The sequence below is a fragment of the Maniola jurtina genome, chromosome 4 (assembly GCF_905333055.1).
Source record: "Maniola jurtina chromosome 4, ilManJurt1.1, whole genome shotgun sequence".
NCBI lineage: Eukaryota > Metazoa > Arthropoda > Insecta > Lepidoptera > Nymphalidae > Maniola > Maniola jurtina.
In genome coordinates this window covers 15,058,789-15,083,379 of record NC_060032.1, presented here as the reverse complement: position 1 = coordinate 15,083,379, position 24,591 = coordinate 15,058,789, and the positions used below count along the sequence as shown (strand labels likewise).

The following is a 24,591-nucleotide window of genomic DNA, read 5'->3' as shown; positions in this document are numbered from 1 at the left end:
TTTTTAAACTAATTTCACGGCTTTGGGTTCTAATCCTTTTGAGCCTACACATCGCCGGTATTCCGCAGCGCCTCTGCACGCGTGGCACACTGCAGGCAACGTGACTAAGACGCACCTTGTTGCGCAGGCGCAGCTCGTCGCGGGCCGCCGGGTGAGGGCGGCGAGAGGCGCGGGTTGGAGTCGAGGCGGCTCTCGAGCCAGTCGTTCTTGACGGGCGGCGGCACGGGTGTACTAACGGTGGCCATGGACACGTCGCCGATGATCCGCAGCGCCTCTTTGCACGCGTGGTACATACGCAGCATCTCCTCGCGCTTGAGAGCCTCTTCCGGCGACTCCTCCATCATTTGCGACTGTTGAACGAGAAAGAAAACATTGTGTGACCTTTCACCCGACTATTGCGGTTAGGCAGTGTCTTCATTGTATCAATTACCTGATCGCCGGACGCGTACAGATGCGCGAGGAGTTCCCCGTTGATAAAGTCTTTGGCATTGTTGATGATCATCATCATGATGGTCTTCGGCACGAGGTCGCGAGTGGTCTTCGTCACGATTCGCATGTACGAATCGACGAGGTTGCGGATGGTTTCCACTTGCCGCTCCAACTGGGGGTCCATACTGCTCGTACCTGACGTATCTGAGCTCTGGAATCAAAATAGTTCGCCATAAGTTTTAGACCCTCACAAATTAACCATTAGCGTTTGGCAGGCATGCGGGTTCCTGTATAAAGCTTTAATACTGCGCTGAGTTTTGTATGAAGGTGACAGATCGCGACCTAGTTGCTAAATGTCAAAGGACTAAACCCCTTATACATGACTACTAAACTGCTGTAAATGTTGCAGAGTCAGGCTGTCTGCCATGACCCTAATACGCAGTGCGTATACTCTTTCCAAGCATTAAAGGAACGCGCATGACAAATAAACGCCAGTATTACCTAGGCCTTATATCGAGATATATTCCTATGATATTTTAGCCTGCACTAAATCATGCTATGATTAAATTCATTAACCATGTTATGAAACCCATAACCAACTTTAAGTTAGGCACTTAATGGAATCACGTATTTGCTGTGGAACTGCTAAAGGTACTTGTGAAATCATTATTTTGACTAACTTCTTACAGTAGTTAGAAGCTTTTAGGTTACATTGCGCTTTAAAAGTATGACTAAAGGTCTTTTCTCATTACACAAACTCGACGCTGACTCGACTCACAGTAAAACATGGAATTGTGAGCTTTAATGCCGTGTTCTTTGCGTTCAATTTTCAACATTACAGTGTGTACATTACTATGACTTTTATGAGTCACACCGACGATGTACCTGCGCAGAATATTTTTGAATGGCGCGAAAATATCTCGTTCAATCATAACGCACGTCCGTACGCTATTGGTTGTTGGCTACGCCCCATTTTACGTACGCTCGAATGATGAGCGAGATAACACAAGTGTCTGTTGTTCTTGTGTTTAAAATCTTAAAATCAAGCAATAATAATGTCTGTCCTGAATTTCACAGGTTTTTGAGGTCGACGTTAGGTTGCGCTTTTCTACACAAACGAATTTATCCTAATTAAGTCATACACTTCTTTTAATCAAATATTGAAGAAAATTCTACCGTAAAGAACATTTCTAATACTCACATTTCCATGCTTTACTATGAGTCGAGTCGGAGTAGAGTCGGCGTCGAGTCTGTGCAATGTGTGAAGACCTTAAGGTTTTCACAAGTTCCTTTCACAATTTATTTGTTGTACTTGTTATGCTTATGTATAGTCAATTAGTAGTTACATTTTACTTAATTCTGTATGTTTGCTAGTTGCAAAATATATATTTATTCTGTTTAATTAATTTGAAATATTGTTTGTTTTATTATATTTTAGATATTTGTATAGTCTGTGAATTAAAATGTGTAAAGCATCTAGCGTAAAATAGCTCTAGAAGAATTCTATCACACAATAGCCGATGAAACTAAAACCAATCAGCCGAAACTTTAAAACAGCATGATACATTTATCTATAGCTATGATTACAAACTATACATGATTTAAAAAGCTAGTTTTCTTCAGTCCACATAAAATAGACATGCAAATTGGACTGCTTAACACCCGCGATTTGTCCGGGTGGATTTAAATTGTCCTTAAAACCCGTGGGAGCTTGTTGATTTTCCGGGATAAAAAGCCTATTACTATCCGTATCCAGGATGCAAGCTATCTATGTGGCAAGCGATAAAATTGGTTCAGCGGTTGAGCCGTGAAAAGGTAACAGACAGATAGATAGACAGATACGCTTTCGCATTTATATTTAGTATGGATTAGAAGCAGCCTAAAATAGCAAAAACGTACTAATCACTTATATTTAGTACAAACATACTAATCACCTATTTTTAGTTAAAACATATTAATGACCTATTTTTAGTAAGAATATACTAATCACCTATTTTTGTTAGCTAAATCGTACTCACCATCTCAAACCTTATGCCATTCAATTAATTAACTTTCACAAACACAGCTTTGCTAAATGTTTGTGCAAATGAACCAAAACCCAATAATGGCGACGTTACAGAAAACTCTCATTGCCTTGAAGCCAATATAATAGAAACTTCCCATGCAATTGTCGTGAACAACCCAACCCTTCAATTATAGGTCATACCTACAAATATATTCAAAGGCATTTGCTTTTTCTATATACAGTACCAAAATCCAGCACACAAGCTTGATAACGCTATTAAACTTACACTCTTATTTCCACCCAACCCCGGAAAAGGCGGAAATAACTAAAAATAAAGAAACATAATACTTAAAACACAAAACGCAAATTAGACGTAAAAAAACTATAAGCTGGGTTGGATATAAAGGAAAATAATACACATTTCTTTACACACCACAATATTCTATCTACGAAAGCCGTCTAACAATGAATGTTTTATAACTCTGTATACCCTGTTCATCGAAACGAGCTAATAGAGTAAACGAGTTTCTGTTATATTGTTGACCTAGCTACATCACTAGACATATTTAATTTATTTATTTAGAAAACTTTATAATACACTATACAATACATGCGGAAAACAATACAAGATATAGAAGAAACTATAAAAGGGTGCAAAAGCTGCCTTATTGCTGAAGCAGGTTCTTACAGGCAACCTTTGGTGAATGTAGATTTTTTCCTGTTTCCTAACTTCAATGTTTTATTTATTATTACTTACAATAATTAATTTTACAAATAAAATATCTCATTATTAATCTAGTTTTTTATTTACCGTATGGGCGATGGCAAGGGCAAAAGCTAGCAATATAAACGCACCCTTACATTTTTAGGGAATAGTCACATCAACTGACCAATCACGATTATAGTGCATCCTTTTCACTTCTATACAATTGTGCAAGAGAGAGCGCCCTATGTTAACTCGACTCCTTGAACAAGGTATATATTAACTTGTGTTTACAAGCATAATAGACGTGAAAATAAATTAATTTCTGGCTATACTTATATTTCTTTCAAGATTTAGAAATTAATAGGCTTTTTTAATAAAATTTCACTTGTCTAGTACGGAGCAGTATGTTATTTGCGTGTAGACTGATGTTAGTGAGTAGAGATATTGTGAACACACAGAGTTTAGCGTGGTACTACAGGATTTCAAACATTTATTTTATTAGTAATAATAATTAGTAAACTACATGCCTCATGCTACATTTTAAAACGTAAATGTATTTCAAGAAAAACAAGACTATATTATATAACAATTTCTTATCTTTTGATTTCGAATGGAAACTTATATTCTTGAAATTCACTCTTGGAATAATCGCTTATGAAATCAACATTATTAGATTAATATGGGATTGTGACTTATGAACATGTAGAGCCAAAAAAGCCTTTTTTGACAAACCTCGGTTCCCTCGCTCTGTATCGCATGACAAAACAACAAATCATACTGAATATACTGTACTTACATAATACACTGTATAAAAACGTATTCGTAAATATACCAATAAAAAAATATAAACTCCATACTATTTCCAATATTATAAAGCAATATACTGCTTAAACAGGCTAAAGTTTTTACAGGACGAAACTAAAACGAAGAATATAAAGGAAAGAAAGAACAGGCAAAGGGAAAAGAGTGCAAGAGTAAATAATATACCGACCTCGTCACCGTTCGCTGCTTCAGAAGTCTTTTCGGGATAGACTCCGGCCCTGAGGAAGGAAGCTTTCCAAGAGTCTACGTCGTCTTGGTTTTCGCAAGACAGCTCCAGCTGCTTGTAATCCTAGAACAAAGTTGTGTCTTTTAGTATGCAAATACGACTTTTGTATTCATATCTCTGTCTTCTTTTTATTGTGTGAAACTAAAAACTTGTTTTTTAGTGTAGGGTAGACTTTTTAGAGTAGTGTTGCTAGTGTAGACTTTAGTATTCGATACAAAAGCTTGCTAACTTAAGGCTTTGACGCACTACAACTAGACAGGCGGATAACAAAGTGATTCTGATGATGAAAGTAATTCCACATGAATTGAGTAAACATTGGCAGAGAATCATTGCATCGATGCAGCAATCAGCATGAAACCCTGTTCTTAATGCCGTTGAGAGGCAGCAAGTATTTCAACTGTACCTTATACACATTTCGTCCCTGTGTTGAAGAGCGCGAATATGTGTCACCGCGACATCAGCCCATCTAAAAGTCGCGCATTTGAGGCAGTTGAGAGGCAGCAGGTGTTTCAACTGTACCTTATACACGTTTCGTCCCTGTGTTGAACAGCGCGAACATGTGTCGCCGCGACATGAAACCCTGTTCAAGGTGAGCAAAGTAAATTCAGTCGAGGGGCAGCAAGTATTTCAACTATACCTTATACACGTTTCGTCCCTGTGTTGAATAGCGCGAACATGTGTCGCCGCGACATGAAACCCTGTTCAAGGTCGCAAATCTTAATGCAGTCGAGGGGCAGCAAGTATTTCAACTATACCTTATACACGTTTCGTCCCTGTGTTGAATAGCGCGAACATGTGTCGCCGCGACATGAAACCCTGTTCAAGGTCGCAAAGCTTAATGCAGTCGAGGGGCAGCAGGTATTTCAACTGTACCTTATACACGTTTCGTCCCTGTGTTGAATAGCGCGAACATGTGTCGCCGCGACATGAAACCCTGTTCAAGGTCGCAAAGCTTAATGCAGTCGAGGGGCAGCAGGTATTTCAACTGTACCTTATACACGTTTCGTCCCTGTGTTGAATAGCGCGAACATGTGTCGCCGCGACATGAAACCCTGTTCAAGGTCGCAAATCTTAATGCAGTCGAGGGGCAGCAGGTATTTCAACTGTACCTTATACACGTTTCGTCCCTGTGTTGAATAGCGCGAACATGTGTCGCCGCGACATGAAACCCTGTTCAAGGTCGCAAATCTTAATGCAGTCGAGGGGCAGCAGGTATTTCAACTGTACCTTGTACACGTTCCGTCCCTCCGGGTTGAACAGCGCGAACATGTGTCGCCGCGACATGAAGCCCTGTTCGAGATCACGCAGCTTGAGGCCGTCGAGAGGCAGCATGTATTTCTTCTCGCGCTCTTCCTCGTCTTTGAACCACGAGATGCTCTCTGACGTCAGCACGAACCAGTAGTCCCGGGAACCACCTACCAATCACAAAGCAAATCTAGATTAGGGCATGTTTGCCCAGAAACCCCTTTTCAATCTTATTCTAAGATATTCAAGCAAGGGCGCCATCAAATTTGCCGCAAAGTGCGACATATTGAAGGCGGCCTTATTAAGGCAGAAAATTGGATTGGAATTCCACACCTTAGAGGATCTTATCTCAAACATAACGCAAAAACGTTTCGTGCAACTTTTAGTTTGACACATAACAATACCAACACTCACAGATTCTCGCTGTTATGTCGTAGGGCGGTGGCGCACCAAGAATTTAATTATTATTTATTCGAATTACCAAAATAGTTAGCTCGTATTTTTTTTTACGCAGAAATAATAACCATATATTCCTCAAAGTATAAACTTTCCTATATTTCGGGTGGTAAATAACCCCTAGATTGACTAGAAATTTAAACAAGTGTACCTAAATTAAAAATTAGTAACACCCCCGACAAGTGAAGGTTACAGTAACTAGAAAAGAGCTGATAATTTCCAAACGGCTGAACCGATTTTCTTGGATTATAGCCAAGAACACTCTCGATCAAGTCGCCTTTCAAACAAAAAAAAAAATCTAAATTAAAATCGGTTCATTAGTTAAGGAACTACGATGCCATAGACAGATACACACGTTAAACTTATAACACCCCTCTTTTTGGGTCGGGGGTTAAAAAAAATTCATCCTAATATTTGTGATATAAAATTACCTTTCATTATCCCTAAATTGTGTATGCACATGTACCCTTTCCTGATGACCTGGTTGCCGAGTGAGCGTTGGCCTGATTTAGCTGCATTTTCTGATTGGTTCTGGGCACTGTAAAACAAAAACATGCTTTAAACCTTTGTTTAAATTCTTCGACGCAGCGGGGTAATTACTCGCTTTGCAAGCAGAATAAACATCCCAGGTTCGACTCCTAGGTTTTCCCTGACTACAAATTTTTCCCTGATTTTACGAGATTCATGGACTGATTTCCCATATTGTGTGTGCGCATGTACCCTTTCCTGATGGCCTGGTTGCCGAGAGAGCGTAGGCCTGCTTTAGCTGCAAATTCCAATTGGTTCTGGGCACTGCTAAAACAAAAACAAACTTTAACATTTTTTTTGAAATCTTTGTAACAGTGGGGTAGTTTACTCACTTTGCAAGCAAGCTAAGCATTTTCTTCTAAACGTTTGCTTTGCAAGCAAACTAAACTTTTTCTTCTAGACATTTGCTTTGCAAGCTTCTTCTAGACTTTTGCTTTGCAAGCAAACAAAACTTTTACTTCTAGACTTTTGCTTTAGAAGCAAACTAAACTTTTTCTTTGAGATGTTTTCTATAGTATTCCAAAAGACACACATTTTCAATACTTTTGGAAGTCAATCGTTTGAAAACTTATTAAATAATAAATACAATCACTTTGATAATTGTATAGTTTGTATAAGTTTTTGGTCTTTGATTCAAGTTTCAATTAAATACAATTTCTTTGATAGGAAAAAAAACAAATATGATCTTCTTCTAATATCTGCTCCAAAAAATTTTTTAAGCTGTTATTAATTTTTCTGTATAATTTTCTATTATGTGCATATAAACACAATTTCTAAAAATGTCATAATTTTTTTTTTGTTTATTGACATAGTTTATTTTTAAAACGATTTTTGATTTTTCTCTCGTCGGGGTTAACATATTTAAGTGACAATAAAGGAGAAATACTGACTTGGCTTGATGTCGTCTGTCCACATAGGGGTGTTCCAACGCTGCGTTTTCCGTTCGCAGGAAGCCGCTGGATTCAGGCGGCGGCGCAAGAGCGTGGCGTGTGCAATACAAGAGACCTATGTCCAGCAGTGGACGTGTATCGGTTAACGAAGGTAATGACTCACTTGGCGAAACCGATGAAGTCCTCGTGGTTGGTGTTCATGTAGGCGAGCTCGCAGTCGATGAGCAGGATGAGCTGGTCCTTGCACTGCTGCTCGCGCGAGCGCACGTGCGACATGATGATGCGCTCCGTCTCCTCGCGCAGCCGCGGGTAGCGCGACATCTGATCAATGATAAAGTTAAAGTTAACTTAGTTTTGTAGTGGAAACACGATCAAAGTAAAATAGACCTAAACGACCTTGTTTTAAGGTCCAAATTCATATACAGTTTGTAATAAGAAAGCTAGCAAAAAATAAGCGCTATTACCATTCTAACTTTTTTTTTTATTCATTATTGGCAAGCCTGATAGAAACCTGATAGAAAGCTGAAGAGCCTGATATCACACCTGATAGAAAGTGATGATGTGGCCTAAGACGGTACGCGTTTACCTAAGAGATGGCTATTCATATTGATTCGCGGAAGAGTATTTGAAACCTTAGGCTCAGGAAAGATTACGCAAAACGTTTGGTGCATGTAAATGGAATGTAGACGGCATAAAGATGGAAACTCGCCCGACGTCTTGAGGTTCGGCGGTAAAATAGTGAAGGGGGGACAAGATCGAGAAACACAATCCGATAGCAATACCCATTTGTCAATGTACAGCGTGCAAAATTCAAAGGCAAATTTTATAGCCTAAAAAAATGCCTACAATCGAACTTACCCTTTCTGTGCAAACACGGACAACGTTAGATAATTCTTGTACAACAAGATCGACGCACTTGAGACTGGGTTCTTTTAGTCGCGCGATTTGTTTCTTTACTATCGCCTCGAAAGCCATGTCCGGTGTGAACAGACCCACCTGTAACAAAACAAAAGTCAATAGTGTATAACACGTTAAACTTATTCTTCGGTATTGATTCTGAGCGCAACTAAATTTTAGAGTATTCGCATCTTTTTCTTAACAATGTAATAAGAAAAATACACAAACCCACGCAATTTAATTTAAAACTGTGAAACTTCGTGACTTTAGCAGACTTTAGCCATTTGTAAACTAAAATTTAGTTTTAAAAAAATTATTTTCCATCCTTTTTTAGAAATATCAAAAAGAAAAAGATGCAGTTACTCTAAATTTAGTTTAGAGGAAAACATCAGAATCAGAAATTGAGGGGTAAAAAGGGAGAGAGTACTTCAAGGATCCTAAGATAACTTTTTAGTTTTTATCAAAGTTTGAGAATGAAGATATTTCTTCAATTCTTACGTTTTTTGTGACTTTTGTGTGAAAATTTTACTCACTCTGATACCATGGATATTCCGAATGGCGAACGCGATTTCCCTGCGCAGTTCCTTCTCATCGAACTCCATCTTGACGATTTCGAAGGGGAACCTCTCGTGGAACAGCCTGTTGATTTTGGCACCTCCCGACAGCTCGTTGGTGTTGATCTGTGCTGATCCCGAACCTTCGATCGTCCTTTCGAAGTCTGTCTGTAGTGTCTGGATCATCCTATCGGAAATATTCAATGGTTAAACATAAAAAAGTATCAGATATAAGAACTTGTAAAACTAAGTCAATTAAGTTTAAAACGAGTAAATTCAAAAAAACAATTTAAGACCAATGTACTCGTATATTATACCATATTCTAGCAAATAAACACTTCTTATTCTTATTCTTATTCTTAACATAACTGTACACATATAGCCAGGTGACGCCCTTGAAATTTACGAACAAACTCGCTACATAACCAAATAATAGAGCATCTACATAACCAAATGACTGACGTTCCACTAATCAACATGTCGACTTCTGTATCACTATAAGTATCACTTTAGGCTCTGACATCCATCATCTCGTATATGCGATCCACTCAAAAGTCAAACGCACTTAAAGAGGTAAGAAGACTCACTGTAGCATAGCCTTGGTCTTAATAGAGGGGTCGTCGGGCCTGAAGTGCTTGTACTGGTCCACATCCTTCTCGAGCGTGAGCAGCTGCTTCTGCAGCTTGTCCCGCAAGCCGGGCAGCGTGTCGCGGATGTGGTTGGTGAGCTGCTGGTTCAGCACGCGCTGCAAGTACGGCGTGCCGAGCCGGTCCGCGAGGTGCCGGTAGGAGGGGTGGCTGGAATCGGATTGGTTAATTACTACACAAATATAAAAATCTAGACAGGCAAAGCTATATTCGTATTTTGCAAAGAGAATTGAATATTTTTTAGCGAACATCAGCAAAAATACAATTTCATCTCTTGCATCTTACTGTGTCCATAAGAAAGTAGATACCATTTTCATGCAAAATAAAATAAGGTTGGACAAATCTAAAGCCAATATCACTTTATTACCAAGACTGAAGATCTATTTCAACCAAGTCTGAAGAGTTTATTAAGCATGCCGCCGAGTTTCTTGCTAGTTCTTCTCGGAAGGAATGACATTCCGAATCAGTGGTAGATTATTTTGACGATTCAAAAGCATTTGTAAAAGTTTATTTGTGGGATGTATCTGCGTCGCAAGGGCATAACTAGTTCTCGAGGACATCACGAAATCGATCGTGAAAAAAATAACAAAACTTACCTTAGAAAGAACTTCCTTTCAGCAGCAAGCGCGGCCTGGATATCCTTTCGTCCTTCGATGTCCTTCTGTGAGCGGTTCACGACGCCGATGTATCCGCGCCGCAAGGGCAGCAACTTGTTCTCGAGCACATCTCGAGCGTCAGTCCCTTCGTCCATGAGATCCAGTTTTGTGATAACACCGATGGTACGCAGACCTACAAACCAATGAGACTTATAAAAGGTCAATAAGCATACATTGTACACGACGGATTTTGACGGACGCGCGCTACGACTGGCCGAGATACTTTCACGTCATACAAAAAAAGATTTCTGCGCAGGTACATGGGCTTAAATTATAAAAGTGATAGTACTGTACATCATGTGAAATAATTGCGATCACAACATGAGATAAAAGAAAAGACACACGTGTATGAATGGGAAACCATATAAGAGATGAATTAATGCATTTGCAAGTTCATTGCTAACCAACCCTAGAACTAATAATATGACGTATCTCATGACAAGATAATCTAAAATGGCCCCCGCCACCCGTTTAACTTAAAAAAATGTTTGCTCATTTTATTATTAACCGACTTCCAAAAAAGGAGGAGGTTCTCAATTCGTCGGGATCTTTTTATTTATTTATTTTTTTTATTTTTTATGTATGTTCCCCGATTACTCAAAGACCCCTGGACCGATTTGGAAAATTTTTTTTTTGTTTGAAAGGGTATACTGTGCAGGTGGTCCCATATAAATTTGGTGAAGATCTGATGAATATCTTCGGAGATGGAGAACAGAACTCCTCAATGGATAAGAGCAAATTGCTTGCGATCACTGTAATAGCTTAGTAAACAGTAGGGTTTTAACTGGGCATAGCATATGTACACTACATACACACAGTACACACACACAGTACAGTGGGGCCACTAAAAATTGTGAAATAAAAAAAATTCAAAAGAAAAATAAAACCGACTTCAAAAACCAAAAACACTAAAAAGTAGAAAATAATTTTTGTTTAGCTACACATGTAATGTACCTAGGTATGAAGTCGGGCGAGCTTCACTCTTGGATTTCTAATTTTGTTTTAATATGCTCGCTCGACTTCATACCTAGGTACATTACATGTGTAGCTAAACAAAAATTATTTTCTACTTTTTAGTGTTTTTGGTTTTTGAAGTCGGTTTTATTTTTTTTACATATAGGGTGCATACCTTGCGGGTCCACTTCTTTGGCAAGTTTGAGGGCATCGCTGTTCGCCAAGTCGGTGTTGGCCGGCGTCACAGCGAGGATCAGGCACGACTCTCGCTTTATGAACTGGAAGATCATGCCTTTGATCTGCTGCTCGATGTCAATGGGCTGGTCTCCGATGGGCACCTTGGTCAGACCCGGCAAGTCGATGAGCGTCAGGTTCAGTACTGCAAATGATGAGCCCGGTCAGAACATCTCTACATAGTATATACTCTTATAAAATGAACAAAAAGGGCAATTTGGAATAATATAATCGTAGGAAGATATCGAAATTGTAGAGCTTGAGATATCAACAATTAATTAATGATTGTTTGACGTGATGTATCCATGACAATCGAAAGATGACAGCTATCTTCATAAGTCTCGTCAGCACTTCTAAGGAGGTTCTTCATAACAATACATATAATAAAATTGTAGAAAAGTGGTGTCTGTACAATGGAAATATATAAAAAAAAAGTAGCAGGGGTTGTTATTATATCGATGCCGAACCCGAAATTGTAATTTTTTTTTGTCTGTTTGTCTGTGTGTTTGTGCACGCTAATATCAGAAACGGCTTATTCGATTTAGATACGGTTTTCACTAATATATTGTAGTAAGCTTCACTTAGGATTTAGTGTTTATTTCATGTCAATCGGTTCATAAATAAAAAGGTTATGTCAATTTAAAGAATCACGGCGAACATTTTTAACGTACATGCTGCCCGAAAAGTCACTATTCCACGCGAACGAAGTCGCGGGCACAGCTAGTATATAATAAAGTCGCTTTCCGCCGTCATCTGTCCCTATTGGTTGGTGCCTCAAAATGGTTCACCCCCCACTGAGATTTTTGTCTCTATCATCTGTATGGGATTTAACCGAGAAAGCGCTATACTAACTTATTTCCGCGAATATAAGCGGATATAAAGTATAGCGCCGTCAGACGAGTTGTATGGAAGGTCACGTGGAGTATGGAAACGCCTACAAAATCCTTTGTCTAGAAGTCAACGTGTATCGATTGACGACGAGAGGCCTAATATTACCTTAATTATTTGCCACTAAATGTTGACCTTAGTGCTCTGCCAATTAAGCCAAAGGTACACAAGGCCGTGGAAGCCGATGTCTAATTAATATCCCTACGAAATAGGATAAAATTACGCTCCAAAGGAAAACGAAAGAATTGTCCTCTCTTGACAGCAATATCAGTAGGTAGTACTCATACTCATATTATAAATGCGAAAGCGTGTTCGTTTGTTGGTTTGTTCTTTAATCACGTCACAACTGAGTAACGGATCGACGTGATTTTTTACGTGGTTATAGTTATAAAAAACCTGGAGAAGTATCAGGCTAAACTTTGTAACAGAAATCAAAAAGTTCGAACGAGATTTTTAAAACCTAAATCCACGCGAACGAAGTCGCGCGAATGCAGTTAGTTTTGTATCAGTGCTCCAGACTGGCATCTAAAGTCACGAGGTTTGACAGTTTCAAATTAAAATAAGTTTGTCTTTCCTTTTCCTGCGTGCGGGTGATCCACGTCTCACCTCAACCTCATACCCCGATTGCCATGTCGACCTGTCGCGAACTATACAATAATTTAGGCAACTACCGCGGGTCTTTGTAATATGAAGATTGTTTCACAACAAATTATGCTATAATTGATGGCTAAGTTCTGAAAATGTTTTGTATTTATCTTCCGAGTAATGAGTACAGTGAGTAGACACAAATGATTGTCCGGGCTGAGTCATGGGGAAACGACCGTATTGTTTCCAAAACTTTAGCAGATGACTGTAACCTTGACAGCACTGAAAATGAATTGCGATTTGCGGTCGATGAAAAATCGATCAAGAGTGAGTCGGACTCACATACGAAGGGTTCCTTACCATCGTACAAGGTATACCAACACTTTTATGTAGAACACTGCTAGTTAAGGTGCATTAGACGAGTCTGCCCGCGAAAACTATTACGACAAAGCATGGTTGCATGCAAAGATCCAGTTTAAGAAATTAGCTATAGTATCGACTAATTTCTGAGTAACTTACGTCAAACTCATTATTTTGACTAATTTCTTAAACTGAACACTTTCAAGTAAAGATTTTTGTATAAACCTGTGGAGATGATACTGCCATTGGCGCTATAAGAATGTCATAAGCCTACTTTGTCGTATTAGTTTACAAATTGCGAAAAGCCAAATTAAATTAGAAGTTCGCGGGCAGACCCTTGTAGTGCACCTTAATGTCACGCCATCTACAAATGGTCCACAGAGACCTAAAGTCCCGAAAATAGGCTATCACTTCAAATAGATTTCCAAAACCTATTTTGAGAAAGCACCCGAACCCTCTAATTCAGGTGCCCTCATACACCCCCGATTGTCACGCCTACAGTATTTATGAAAATAGAAGCACTAAGCATTAATTCTATTCTTGAATACATAGGCATAGGTCCTCAAACTTCAAGCCTTGATAGGGACTTTGATGTGAATAGTTAGTGACCTCTTGACTTCTAAATCTACAACTTTTTGGGGGCTTTGTGTTTCCACGAAATGTATATGGAAATTGTTTCCAAAATACAAAAACACAACGCATTCTCCCTATTACGCGTTAAACTTACATAATATGCAACAATTAAAATAAATTACCATATATCTGCATTGATTTTTAATAAATATTTTATCAGACTGTCACACATTTGTACAGTAGGTAGCTACAAACTTTTATGGCATGATAAAGTGTATAACCATAACATACTCCTTTATCATCATTAAATTAAGTAGAACATTGAGTGCATCCTTTTGGGGTACGTTGCCTACAGTCAATATTGAATATAAGAAGAATCGGCCAAGTGCGAATCGGACTCGCACACGAAAGGTTCCGTAGTCCGTACCATTGTCTAAGAAATAACACTTTTTAAATTTTTTTCTGATGTAACCACAAATTCATTTTTAAGCGACTTCAAAAAAAAGGAGGAGGTTCTCAATTCGTCGGGATCTTTTTTTTTTACTATGTGTGTTTGTTTGTGAATTCTTATCGACCATAGATAATAATTGAGATATAAATCAATATCTGGCTTAGTTTCAGATCTAGGACAGTAAAAAATAGAATAATCAGCGTAATATGTTTGTAAGGTGAAGCGAATTGCGAGTCTAAAATATGGATTTTGTAGAACATCGTTATATCATGTAGATTATGTACCGATGTTCTCATTGATAAGTATATCTAATAGCATTTATTACTGTTACAACTTGAATAGCGCACAAATGGTACTATTTTTGTTGATAATGCTGATAACATGAGTATTGGTAATGTGTATAGTTAGAGCTCGAGAAAAATGTCAATGAAGAGAGCACTCTTTAACCAGGCCATAATGGTCAAGATTGTGCTCGATTAAATCTTAGATAAGGCTCAGATAGTTAATCAACACTGACTCACTGTATATCATCACCATTCCGTCATTATGATAAATCATTCCTATAGCTTATAGTGATTCTATAAGGTATAGGTGTGATTTATAAGGTATATTTTATTTATAAGATTTGAGTTGGAACACGGTTTCAGCTAATATTAAATAGGCAATGAAAAATGATGCAGTCAAGGCAAGGATATCTAAATATGTAAAAGGAAAAACTGACTGTCTGATCTATCAACGCACAGCTCAAACTACTGGACAGATCGGGCTGGAATTTGGCATGCAGATAGCTATAATAACTTAGACAAACGCTAAGAAAGGATTTTTGAAAATTCTACCCCTAAGGCGGTAAAAATGCCCGCGATTCATCCACGTGGATGTAGGTTTTTGAAAATCCCGTGAGCACTCTTTGATTTTCCGGGATAAAAAGTAGCCTACGTCCTTCTCCGGGATGTATCTCTGTACCAAAGGTCAAAATCGGTTAACCGGTTGGTCCGTGAAAAGCTAGCAGACAGACAGACAGACACACTTTTGCATTTATAAATAATTTTATAAGTAAAGTATGGATTAACCATTTCGAATTACAAAGAAACCAACTATCGACTTCCAGCATTTAAAATTACAGAGAAACATTTAAGATAACAAGTATAGTTAAGCTGATTAAGTACATAAAACACGCGCTTGCGCATCAGCAGTACAGTACACAATGATTCGGGTTCCGTATCCGAAGGGTGCCAACGGGACCCTATGACTAAGACTCCGCTGTCTGTCCCTCCATCCGCCCGTCTGGCTGTCAGTGGGCTGTATCTCATGAACCATAGATAGATAGAGTCCTGTCACAGAATCTGTATTTCTATTGCTGCTAAGTATAACAAACAAATACAAAAAAATTTAAACTTGCCGCTATGAAAATAATAAAAAATTAAAAACTGTTACTTCTTGTACGATGGTACGAAACCCTTCCTGTGCCAGTTAAACTCGCACTTGACCGAATTTACAATTTATTATCCGGTAATTAAAACACCTACCTATTTACTGTTGTGATTTCTCAACATCCTTCCAGGAAATATTAAAGACGCCTTCTCGTGTTAACAAGTAACTAATTGTATTTAAATTACTATTATTATTATAGGTGAATTATAGGTAGATGATGACCGCGATTTAGTATGCGTTTTTACTTATAGGTTTTTACAAATCCCGCGGGAACAAATTTTCCAAAATAAAAAGTAGCCTACATGTTAATTTATGGTATAGGTCGTATCGCGGGGTATCGCCATTCCAGCCACGTTGGTTCTGTTATTGTGCAGCATCCAAACTTTCACATCAATATTATAAATGCGAAAGTGTGTCTGTCTGTCTGTCTGCTTACCTTTTCACGGTCCAACAGTTTAACCGATTCTGACAAAATTTGGTACAGGGTAGGTACATAGGCTACTTTGTATCGCGGAAAACCAACGAGTTCCCACGGGATTTTTAAAAAACCTATATCCACGCGAACGACGTCGCTCCACTGAGATTAGCTATTTGCGCGGCAGATACATATTATTATTGTTTGCACAAATACTGTGCATTTTCTATTCGCTCAGTCTCATAGCCCGATGGGACGGCAATCCAACACGACCGGAGAGAGAGAGAGAGGACCCACTGCTGTACGAGCTCTCAGAGGTACGGGTGTGAAACACCGCCAACTTAATAACTCTAGACTGGTATTGAGAATGTCTTGACATAATGTTTAAGCCCGTCCCGGGAATCGAACCCAGGATCTCGTCATCTAGAGTCCGAACATGCTAACCACGAGTTCAATGACGCAATAGGTGAGGTGACGTATTATGTATACATGACTATGAGATTATTGTCTTACTAGAAGGAACTCTAATCCGACAAACAGTGAGAACATTGCTTACTATGGTACTTACTTTGATAGCTATAGGAAATACATAATACCTAGTATGTTAAAAATGTGACCATATTATACCATATAAGAATTAAAATAAATGAGTCATTGGTAGGTTTATAAAAGAACCCTATAAAATCTACGTGGGAAAAATGTAGACCGTTTAAGTACGAGTATGTATTTCTATTTATGTATCTACTTGAAGAATTGAACAACCAAAGATAAATTGCGAAGGCAAGGTTGAATAAAAGTACTCAATAATTAGGTATCATCATTTTACAGATATCTATTTTCTATGTATGAATAACCATAAAAATAACTAGACGATGTTCGCGAATTCTTCTACGTAGAGTTAAGTTTTAAAAAATTCGTGGGAACTCTTTGATTTTCCGGGATAAAAAGTAGCCTATATCCAAGTCCGGGATGTATTCTCTGTACCGGATAGATGACACCCGCGACTTCGTCCAAGTGGATTTGGGTTCTTTAAAAGCCCTTGGAAAGTTTAAGATTTTCCGGGATAAACAGTATGTTCTGTTCTTCAACAAAATTGTTTGAAAGGATGAGCCCAGAGGCTTGATTACGGTAAAGTGACAGCAACAGTGTGACGATCGCAATCATCTTTGATTGGCCGAAACTCACTCACTATTGGCTACAATCTTGGATGAATTAATTCATCCGAGGCTACAATGCATTGTTGCAACAAGAATATCATAAATTCAGCCAATCGCAACAATTGCGATTGTAATAACGATTGATGCAGGTTTTCCGGAATTGACCTACTGAAAAGCTAGCAGACAGAAATACACACACTCGCATTAGTATGGATTATTTTTATTATAGATTCAGCATGTAGGTACTTTTATCCTCAATATTCTCAACTAACATTTCGATAGCAAGATCGATCTAAAAACATCGAACGATCTTATTTACAATAATAAATCATTGTAGAGCTTTATAAAACATTCTACTCACGACTCTACAGCAGGGCCGATTTAGGGCGAAAAAATTGGCCAAGTGCGAGTCAGACTCGCGCACCGAGGGTTCCGTACTCGGGTATTTTTTATAATAATAGCTAATATAATAACAGAACATTCCTGTGCAAATGGCGATCCCATTTTCTCTAGAAATTCATACAAAAGAACTGTATAATTATTATGTACTTTGTATTGTCAGTTGTCACGTATTGAGCTCGGAAGCACTTTACCTGCACCTACAAGGACAACCTTAGATATCGGAAACCGTTATCATCATTTCCTACTTTAAGGAAGTTAGTTGCGTGCTTGACTTTGATCTTGAATATCTTTACATTTACGATCACGTTATGAGCTTAGTTTCGAGAGGTAAGCACTGTATTAGTAATATGTTCATCTTGTCTGTTCGTTAATCATTATGTAATAATTTTGTACACATTGTGCACGTCATCATCAACAGTCAACATCATAATTTATTAAAAAAAAAAAAAAACTAGAAAACTGTCAGTAAAAATTCAAAAAGTTGAAAAAAAGACCAATGGTAAGGGAAGCTTAAGAAGAAGTCAGCTCTAATAACTCCTTTTCAATACCTAACTTTCCCCTGAACCACTAGGGGTTGTGTCTAAAAACCAGTGCCGCATCAAGCTAAGGCAGCGCGCTGTTCAGTCAAAACAGATACTAAGCTAGATTTAAGAAGTGAATCTCGGTCTGGGTTTCGGGAAACCAAGAAGCATAAACTTTGGTTGGCTCCTTGGTTTCCCGGTTACTATGATAATCTATCTGTTTGAATTTTTTTGTTTTCCGGCTGAATAAAATATATTTATTTATTTTAATACCGCATACTGGTAAGCGGTGTGGGACGACCTCCAGCCCGCTGGATGGATGACCAGAAGAAGGTGGCGGGGAGCGGGTGGATGAGGAAGACGGAGGACCGTGTTTGGTGGCGCGTTCTTGGAAAGGCCTATGTCCAGCAGTGGACGCATACAGGCTGATGGAATGGAATGGAATTTATTTTTATGTGCCAGTAAAAAAGCTTACCATTAGGCGAGTAAACACGCAAGTTGATAGGCACCGGGGAGATGCCCTTGTTGGAGCCAGTGATGCGATCCGTCTCCGCCTCGATTTCGACGCGCACTTCGTTGAAGTCTGTGAACTTCTTGCCCTTGCAGTGGAGGAATTCCGCGTATTCTGTGGGATAAGAACACGATATTACTATGACTAGGACGGATTTTGTTTCTCTCAACATTTCTGATACGAAAAAGGTTTGGAACGCCCTCCCGGCGTCGTCCGTGTTTCCTGCAACGTTTAACCTGAAGAGGCAAGAGACAATAAGAGATCTTCTAGGCAAGCGCACTCTAACTTAGACCTCATCATTGCTTTCCTTAAAGTGTGGATTTCGTCAAGCGCAATCAAATAAAAAAAAAAAAACCAAAAGATACGAAATTCTGGACTAAACGACTGTTTGAACACTTTCAAGTAAAGATTTTTATCTAATCCTGTGAAGATGATACTGCCATTGTCGGAATTAGAATGCCATAAGCCTATTTTGTCGTATTAGTTTATAAATTGCGAAAAACCAAATTAATTTTGAATTTCGCGGGCAGGCCCATCGCTTGCCCCTTAAAGAGCATGCGCAGCTGAGCATGTAGTTCGAGTGCTCTAAACTTGCGCTCACGCATGACGCAAATGAATGAGTCATGCGTGGATCGCTTATCTTTCTCTTTTAGTTTTTCTCAAGAGGTAGTTAAGCTTACTCATAAAATTGACTTAAAATTAAGCTTAGTCATAGAATATGGTAGTTGATGTCAAAAATATATTGATTATTGAAAAGAAGGCCTTCCAAAATAGGTGAAATCCACATCCTTTTTAGTTTTAAGCGCGTGTTTTGACATTTGATAAAAAGATACTGATTGGACTAGTTGTCAAACATCGATTTTTTATTTCGTTTCGGTTTTTTATTCCGTTACAAGTTAGCCCTTGACTGCGATCTCAGCTGGTAATTTCTGAAGCAGTCTAAGATGGAAGCGGGCTAGCTTTGAAGGGGGTATGGATGACAATTTTATTAAACCCACACAATGGTTATAGATACCCATACCGATACCGCATAGATAGATCTATGCGACATAATACCGGAACGCTATATCCGCTAAAGGATTTTCATAAATTCAACCCCTAAGGGGGTAAAATAGGGTTTTGAAATTTGTGTAATCCATGCATAGGAAGCTGGCATAAGCTAGTGGTTAATATTTTAAAAAACTTCCACATGAGTCAAATAGCATTTATCCCTCTTGTAACAGATATGTGTATAACAAATTGTTATCAAACAACTACAACAAAGGATGGGAGTAATTAAGTTAATCCCAAACTGCAATTAGATGTTTTAACATTCAAATTGTTAATGAAGGTTAGCAGTGAATTTGGTCATGGACATACTGATCATACACTTTAAAACATTTTTTGCCAATTTTTTAGTGTAGTTTGAAATCTTTGGTCTTTAGGCTAAGTTACAAATTATGAAATTTTAATTTTTGATACAATTAATTTGAGAATCCAAAAAAAACTAGTTATTTTATAGTTTTAAGTTTTTACATCTGTCAGCATTCCCCACTGATTGCCTGACTGACTAATTTTTTATAGAATTCATGTTATGGCCACTTATTGAAATAAAAAGAAGAATACAGTTTGTTAATAAAAATCCATGCACTACCTCGCTCACACACAAACACGCGCACAGGCGCACACACACAGTTTTAATATAATATTTTTTTACTATACAATATTTTCTATCTATTCCTTAAAATATATATATTTCTATAATGTAAATTTTAAGTAATCTTTTATGGCTTTATCTTAAACCTAGATTAAGATAAGAAAATGCGTGTATGCAGTTGATTACTAATAAATAAATAAAACAAAAATAAATCAAATAATCAAAATATTATTACTCTATTTTTGTAAAGCACAGTCAGGAGCTAAACTTTATATCTAGAGAAATAAGTCTCTACTCTACCTGCATTTCCATTGATAAGTTGCAGAATTAGGGGGCGCCGAGTGACTATACCAGAACCACGGGGCAAAAAATCCCTGTAACAAAAAATAGCATCAAGTGAAAATTCTGAAAATCAATATAAGTACTTAGTATAGCAATGGTACTGTTTCTGAGCACAACTAAATTTTAGAGTATTTGCATCCTCTTCTTACTAACTTACCTAATATGAAAAGGACAGACACAGTTTGACAGTTTTAAATTTAATTTAGAGCTTGGCAGCTAAAGTCATGAGGTTTAACACCTTATGACTCTAGCTACCAGTCGTGAGCGAGTTTAAATTTGTAATGTGCACTAAAATTTTGTCTTTAAATGTAATATTCATGTTCCATCCTTCTTTAGCAATATTAAAAGAAAAAGAAGCAAATACTCTAAATTTACTTTAGAGAAAAACAACAGAATGGGTGCCATTGTATAAAAAAATATCCAATTAATAGCTAGCCTAAGATTTCTAAACCATCTGCATCACAGATTATTACAACAATAATTTCAAAAGAGAGGAAGCCAATAAAGAACAAAGATATTACTTATTAGAAAGTAAATATTAATGTTAATAAATTATTACTATAAATCGCATTACATTTTCCATTCATCAAGTCATTCACAAACTATGACTCATTCAACATTATAACATTTAATATCCTAGGATGTAAAATGAACCTGTATACTTGAGGTAAACTAGTTTTTAGAAAAAAAAAAACTTCATCCTTATTGAGTTTGACATCCCACAGCAACTAATGTTATTTTATTTGGAACAGTACTTATACAAAATATCTTTCAACCATCCTCATAATTAGTGAAGAGATAGGTTAAGATTTATAGAGAGCGCCTTGACTCAGCTCTAACAAGACGAGACTGATTGTACAGTATTGTATGATATGATGCAGAGAGCCTCAACTTGAAAATTTTCATTTTTGGCAAACAAAAACTTGCAGGTATTTTTATACAGATTTTCCTATACTTAGAGCTGTTGGCCCTATTAATATCTCAATAATTAAAAGGGAGAAAAACATAAATTATACCATCATGAAGGGTAGATTTATGAGCCCTTTTACGCTGCAACTTAAATTGTAGAGCTTTGCCTTTGCACATTAGTGTTGTCAAGTCTGAGCAAAATCAAAATGTTCTCCATTAGATCTGCCTGAAAGACTGCTCACCAAGTAAATGGTTTAGCCAGTTAAGCATAAGGCTGATGGAAACATGTGATCTATTTGACTCTGGGATTTATCCAGTGTTGAAAGAAATAACTTATAGTCCCTAACAACAGATATCATCATAGGTATCATCTTCTCCCATTATCTTTAAAGGTTGAATAGATTCAGGTTGTGAAACTAAACCTATCTAAATAAAGGTTTTTCTGAATATGAATTAATATATATTATTTCAACTCACGTTTAGTGTAGATGCTTTTGCACTAATACTAGTTATACCACTGAATACAAGAGTATTAGAATTTACAAAGCAATTTAGGAAATCAAAGTATTAATTTTGTCGTGGGAAGTTATTTCAGAATAAGTACTCTTGGTCATGTCAACTGGATACCTTTACAAGCACCACATAGAAGGACAAAGGCCCTAAGCAATTTGCAGAAAATTGTAAAATAATAAAATTTTAGCAAGCAGTGATGTTCAGTTGTAAACAATGGATTACAACTTGAGCGTTTCTTGAATGTACGACTGATAGCGTTACTACTGACGAATTTTCATACTTTTTTTGGTCATAACGCTCACCTGCCGACAAAATTCTCTAGCACGGAACTTTTTCCAGCGGATTGACCACCCACAACAGCAATTTGTGGAAGATCTAAGGACATGTGCACGCCCATATGAACAAATGCATCTTGCAATTTGTTCACTATGGGTATTAATTGTTGCATCCCGAAATTTCCAGACATTTTTACTAATATACATCAATTTTCACACCAAAAAATCACTATTACTTGCTCATACTTCACATCATCGATAAACTAATTTATTTTTCAATATGGTGGTTGGTGGGTGGTTACGGGTTTATGGTTTATGGTAAGGCTACGTTCCGTTTTTCGTACGTCAGAGTTGCTAATGCGCCCAGCGGCGTGCGGATGACAGTCGAAAGATCTTTGAGGCGAGCTCGCTCTTCGGATCAAAATATTGTATGCAATAAGCCTAATAATGCCTCTTCACACGTTCGTAGTTTTGTAAAGATAATTTTAATTCATATAGATCCTCATTAATAAAATTAATGATTATTCGTATACTCAAGATGCGAAGTGCTGTATAAAATGTATAAATAAAAACATTTCCTATATAAAGATTTACAAGATCAATACTGCGTGACATGCGCACGAAATATAGGGCACTTATACGTTACTATTATGACACAAGATACAAATTACTTACTTACAATACAATTGCTTTAATTGAGGAGATTTATAGCCAATTAGGTGTATTTAAGAAATGTTTTATTATTTTAATGTTATTACGTAATTTTCTATTTGATCATTAAGTCTCTTCTTTCCTTTTCCTTTTGTCATTTTCAATAGTAAGCTTTAGGATTAATTGTTTAGTAAAAATATATTTTCTAGATCTGAGTCTGAAATTATTAATAGAACAAATTATATAGGTACCTACTTGACACTTGTAAATTATATATTTAACTCTGTTTGACTGGAATGCAACTTATTGAAACCCCTAAGTAAACTATTAAAGAAAAAACTATCTTTCAAGCGCAGATTCTTACATTATGTAGGTATAGATACTTCATCAATATCAAAACTCACCTGCCTACGAAGTTTTCTAACACAGAACTCTTTCCGGCTGATTGACCACCCACGACCGCTATTTGAGGTAGGTCTAGCTGCATATGCACTCCCAGTTGTGTGAAAGCATCTTGCAGCTTATTCACAATTGGTATCAATTGCTCCATTCCCATATTCCCGGCCATGGCTGCCGGTTTCTTCTGGTACTCCTGGTTTTATGAACTCCGTCTTCGCTGTTCGTCGCCTACTGATTTTCTTTCATCAATATGATACGGATTTGAAATGCGCATGCCTAGAGTAACGAGCTCTGATATATATACATCTGTCTCAACTCTCGAGTTAAGATAATAATATTGAATATATTTTTAATGTACTTTTTCAGTGTTAAAATATAATGAGCTACCCTTTTTTGCTTGATTACATAATTTACCTAACAAGTAAAACTTTGATGGTTTATGTTGCGCGGTAGATTTAGTACTATAGGATACGAGCGTTATAAAAGACTACATTCAGATGGGTATAACCAGAGGTTGTTTCGGCATCAATGGGTAAAACGCATGATAAAACCACCCGATAATGATGTTTGTGGCCATCTGAAACGCTTACGGTCATTATCAATTTTACTACAATTTATTTATTGCTTAATGAAGTCCACGACTTCATCCGTGTGGATTAAGGTTTTTGATTCCCGTAGGAACTCTTTAAGTTTCTATGTTAAATGAAGCCTAAGCCTATACTAAGGCAGGTTATAAGCTATCCATTCCAAACATCCAAATCTAAAAAATATCAATAAGTACCTAAGTATCAATAATTTTATCAACCATCATGATTGATCATCATCGTCAACCGATAGATTGACGATGAACCATTGCTGGAAATAGGTTTCTTGTAGGGACTTAGTAGGTATACCAGACTAGGACACGCCACAATCTTGCACCGTCTGAATTCAGAGGCTCCCTGAGATTCATTTGATTTCATCTGTAAGAGGTCTGCCACCGCTACACATTAGAATGCGAGGTCGCCATTCTAGCACTTTGGGACCCCAATGACTATTCGTTTTTCAAACTATTTGCCCTAGGTACCCATTGCTTCTTCAGCTTCGCAACCCGTAGAGCTATGTCGGTTACTTGGGTTCTCCAACGGATCTCCAATGGATTCCTGATATGATTTTGGCATCAACATCAACGGCGATTCTCACTTTCATTTGCCGATTACAGTCATTATTGCAAAAGCTCTAAGAGATCTTAATGCTATTTTTTATCAAAATGTTCGCAAAATATACCTAATCATTAATGTAACTAATTTCGTTCGAAATCCTATATGTATAAGTGATCTTCAA

The 24,591-nt window shown here is 37.6% G+C and overlaps 1 protein-coding gene across 11 annotated transcripts in view; it reads right to left on the bottom strand.

The window, feature by feature from the left end:
- Positions 1–23,501, bottom strand: part of LOC123864124 (dynamin) — a 37,742-nt gene extending 14,241 nt beyond the window's left edge. For 3 of the 11 annotated variants that reach the window (XM_045904380.1, XM_045904377.1, XM_045904379.1), the window contains exons 1-16: positions 22,246–22,538; positions 20,480–20,553; positions 18,508–18,657; positions 11,191–11,394; positions 10,002–10,194; positions 9,346–9,555; positions 8,738–8,945; positions 8,166–8,303; positions 7,471–7,628; positions 6,610–6,681; positions 6,321–6,427; positions 5,416–5,603; positions 4,132–4,251; positions 2,721–2,759; positions 431–640; positions 116–350 (exon numbers count right to left, since the gene is read on the bottom strand). In XM_045904380.1, the coding sequence (XP_045760336.1) occupies positions 116–350; positions 431–640; positions 2,721–2,759; positions 4,132–4,251; positions 5,416–5,603; positions 6,321–6,427; positions 6,610–6,681; positions 7,471–7,628; positions 8,166–8,303; positions 8,738–8,945; positions 9,346–9,555; positions 10,002–10,194; positions 11,191–11,394; positions 18,508–18,657; positions 20,480–20,553; positions 22,246–22,409 (2,470 nt within the window). In that variant the 5' untranslated portion in view covers positions 22,410–22,538. Of the gene's footprint in view, positions 1–115; positions 351–430; positions 641–2,720; positions 2,760–3,872; positions 3,888–4,131; positions 4,252–5,415; positions 5,604–6,320; positions 6,428–6,609; positions 6,682–7,470; positions 7,629–8,165; positions 8,304–8,737; positions 8,946–9,345; positions 9,556–10,001; positions 10,195–11,190; positions 11,395–18,507; positions 18,658–20,479; positions 20,554–22,245; positions 22,540–23,273 lie in introns of those variants that run through there. The other 8 variants (XM_045904370.1, XM_045904371.1, XM_045904369.1 and 5 more) reach the window with 8 other exon arrangements.
- Between the last annotated feature and the right edge of the window lie 1,090 nt (positions 23,502–24,591).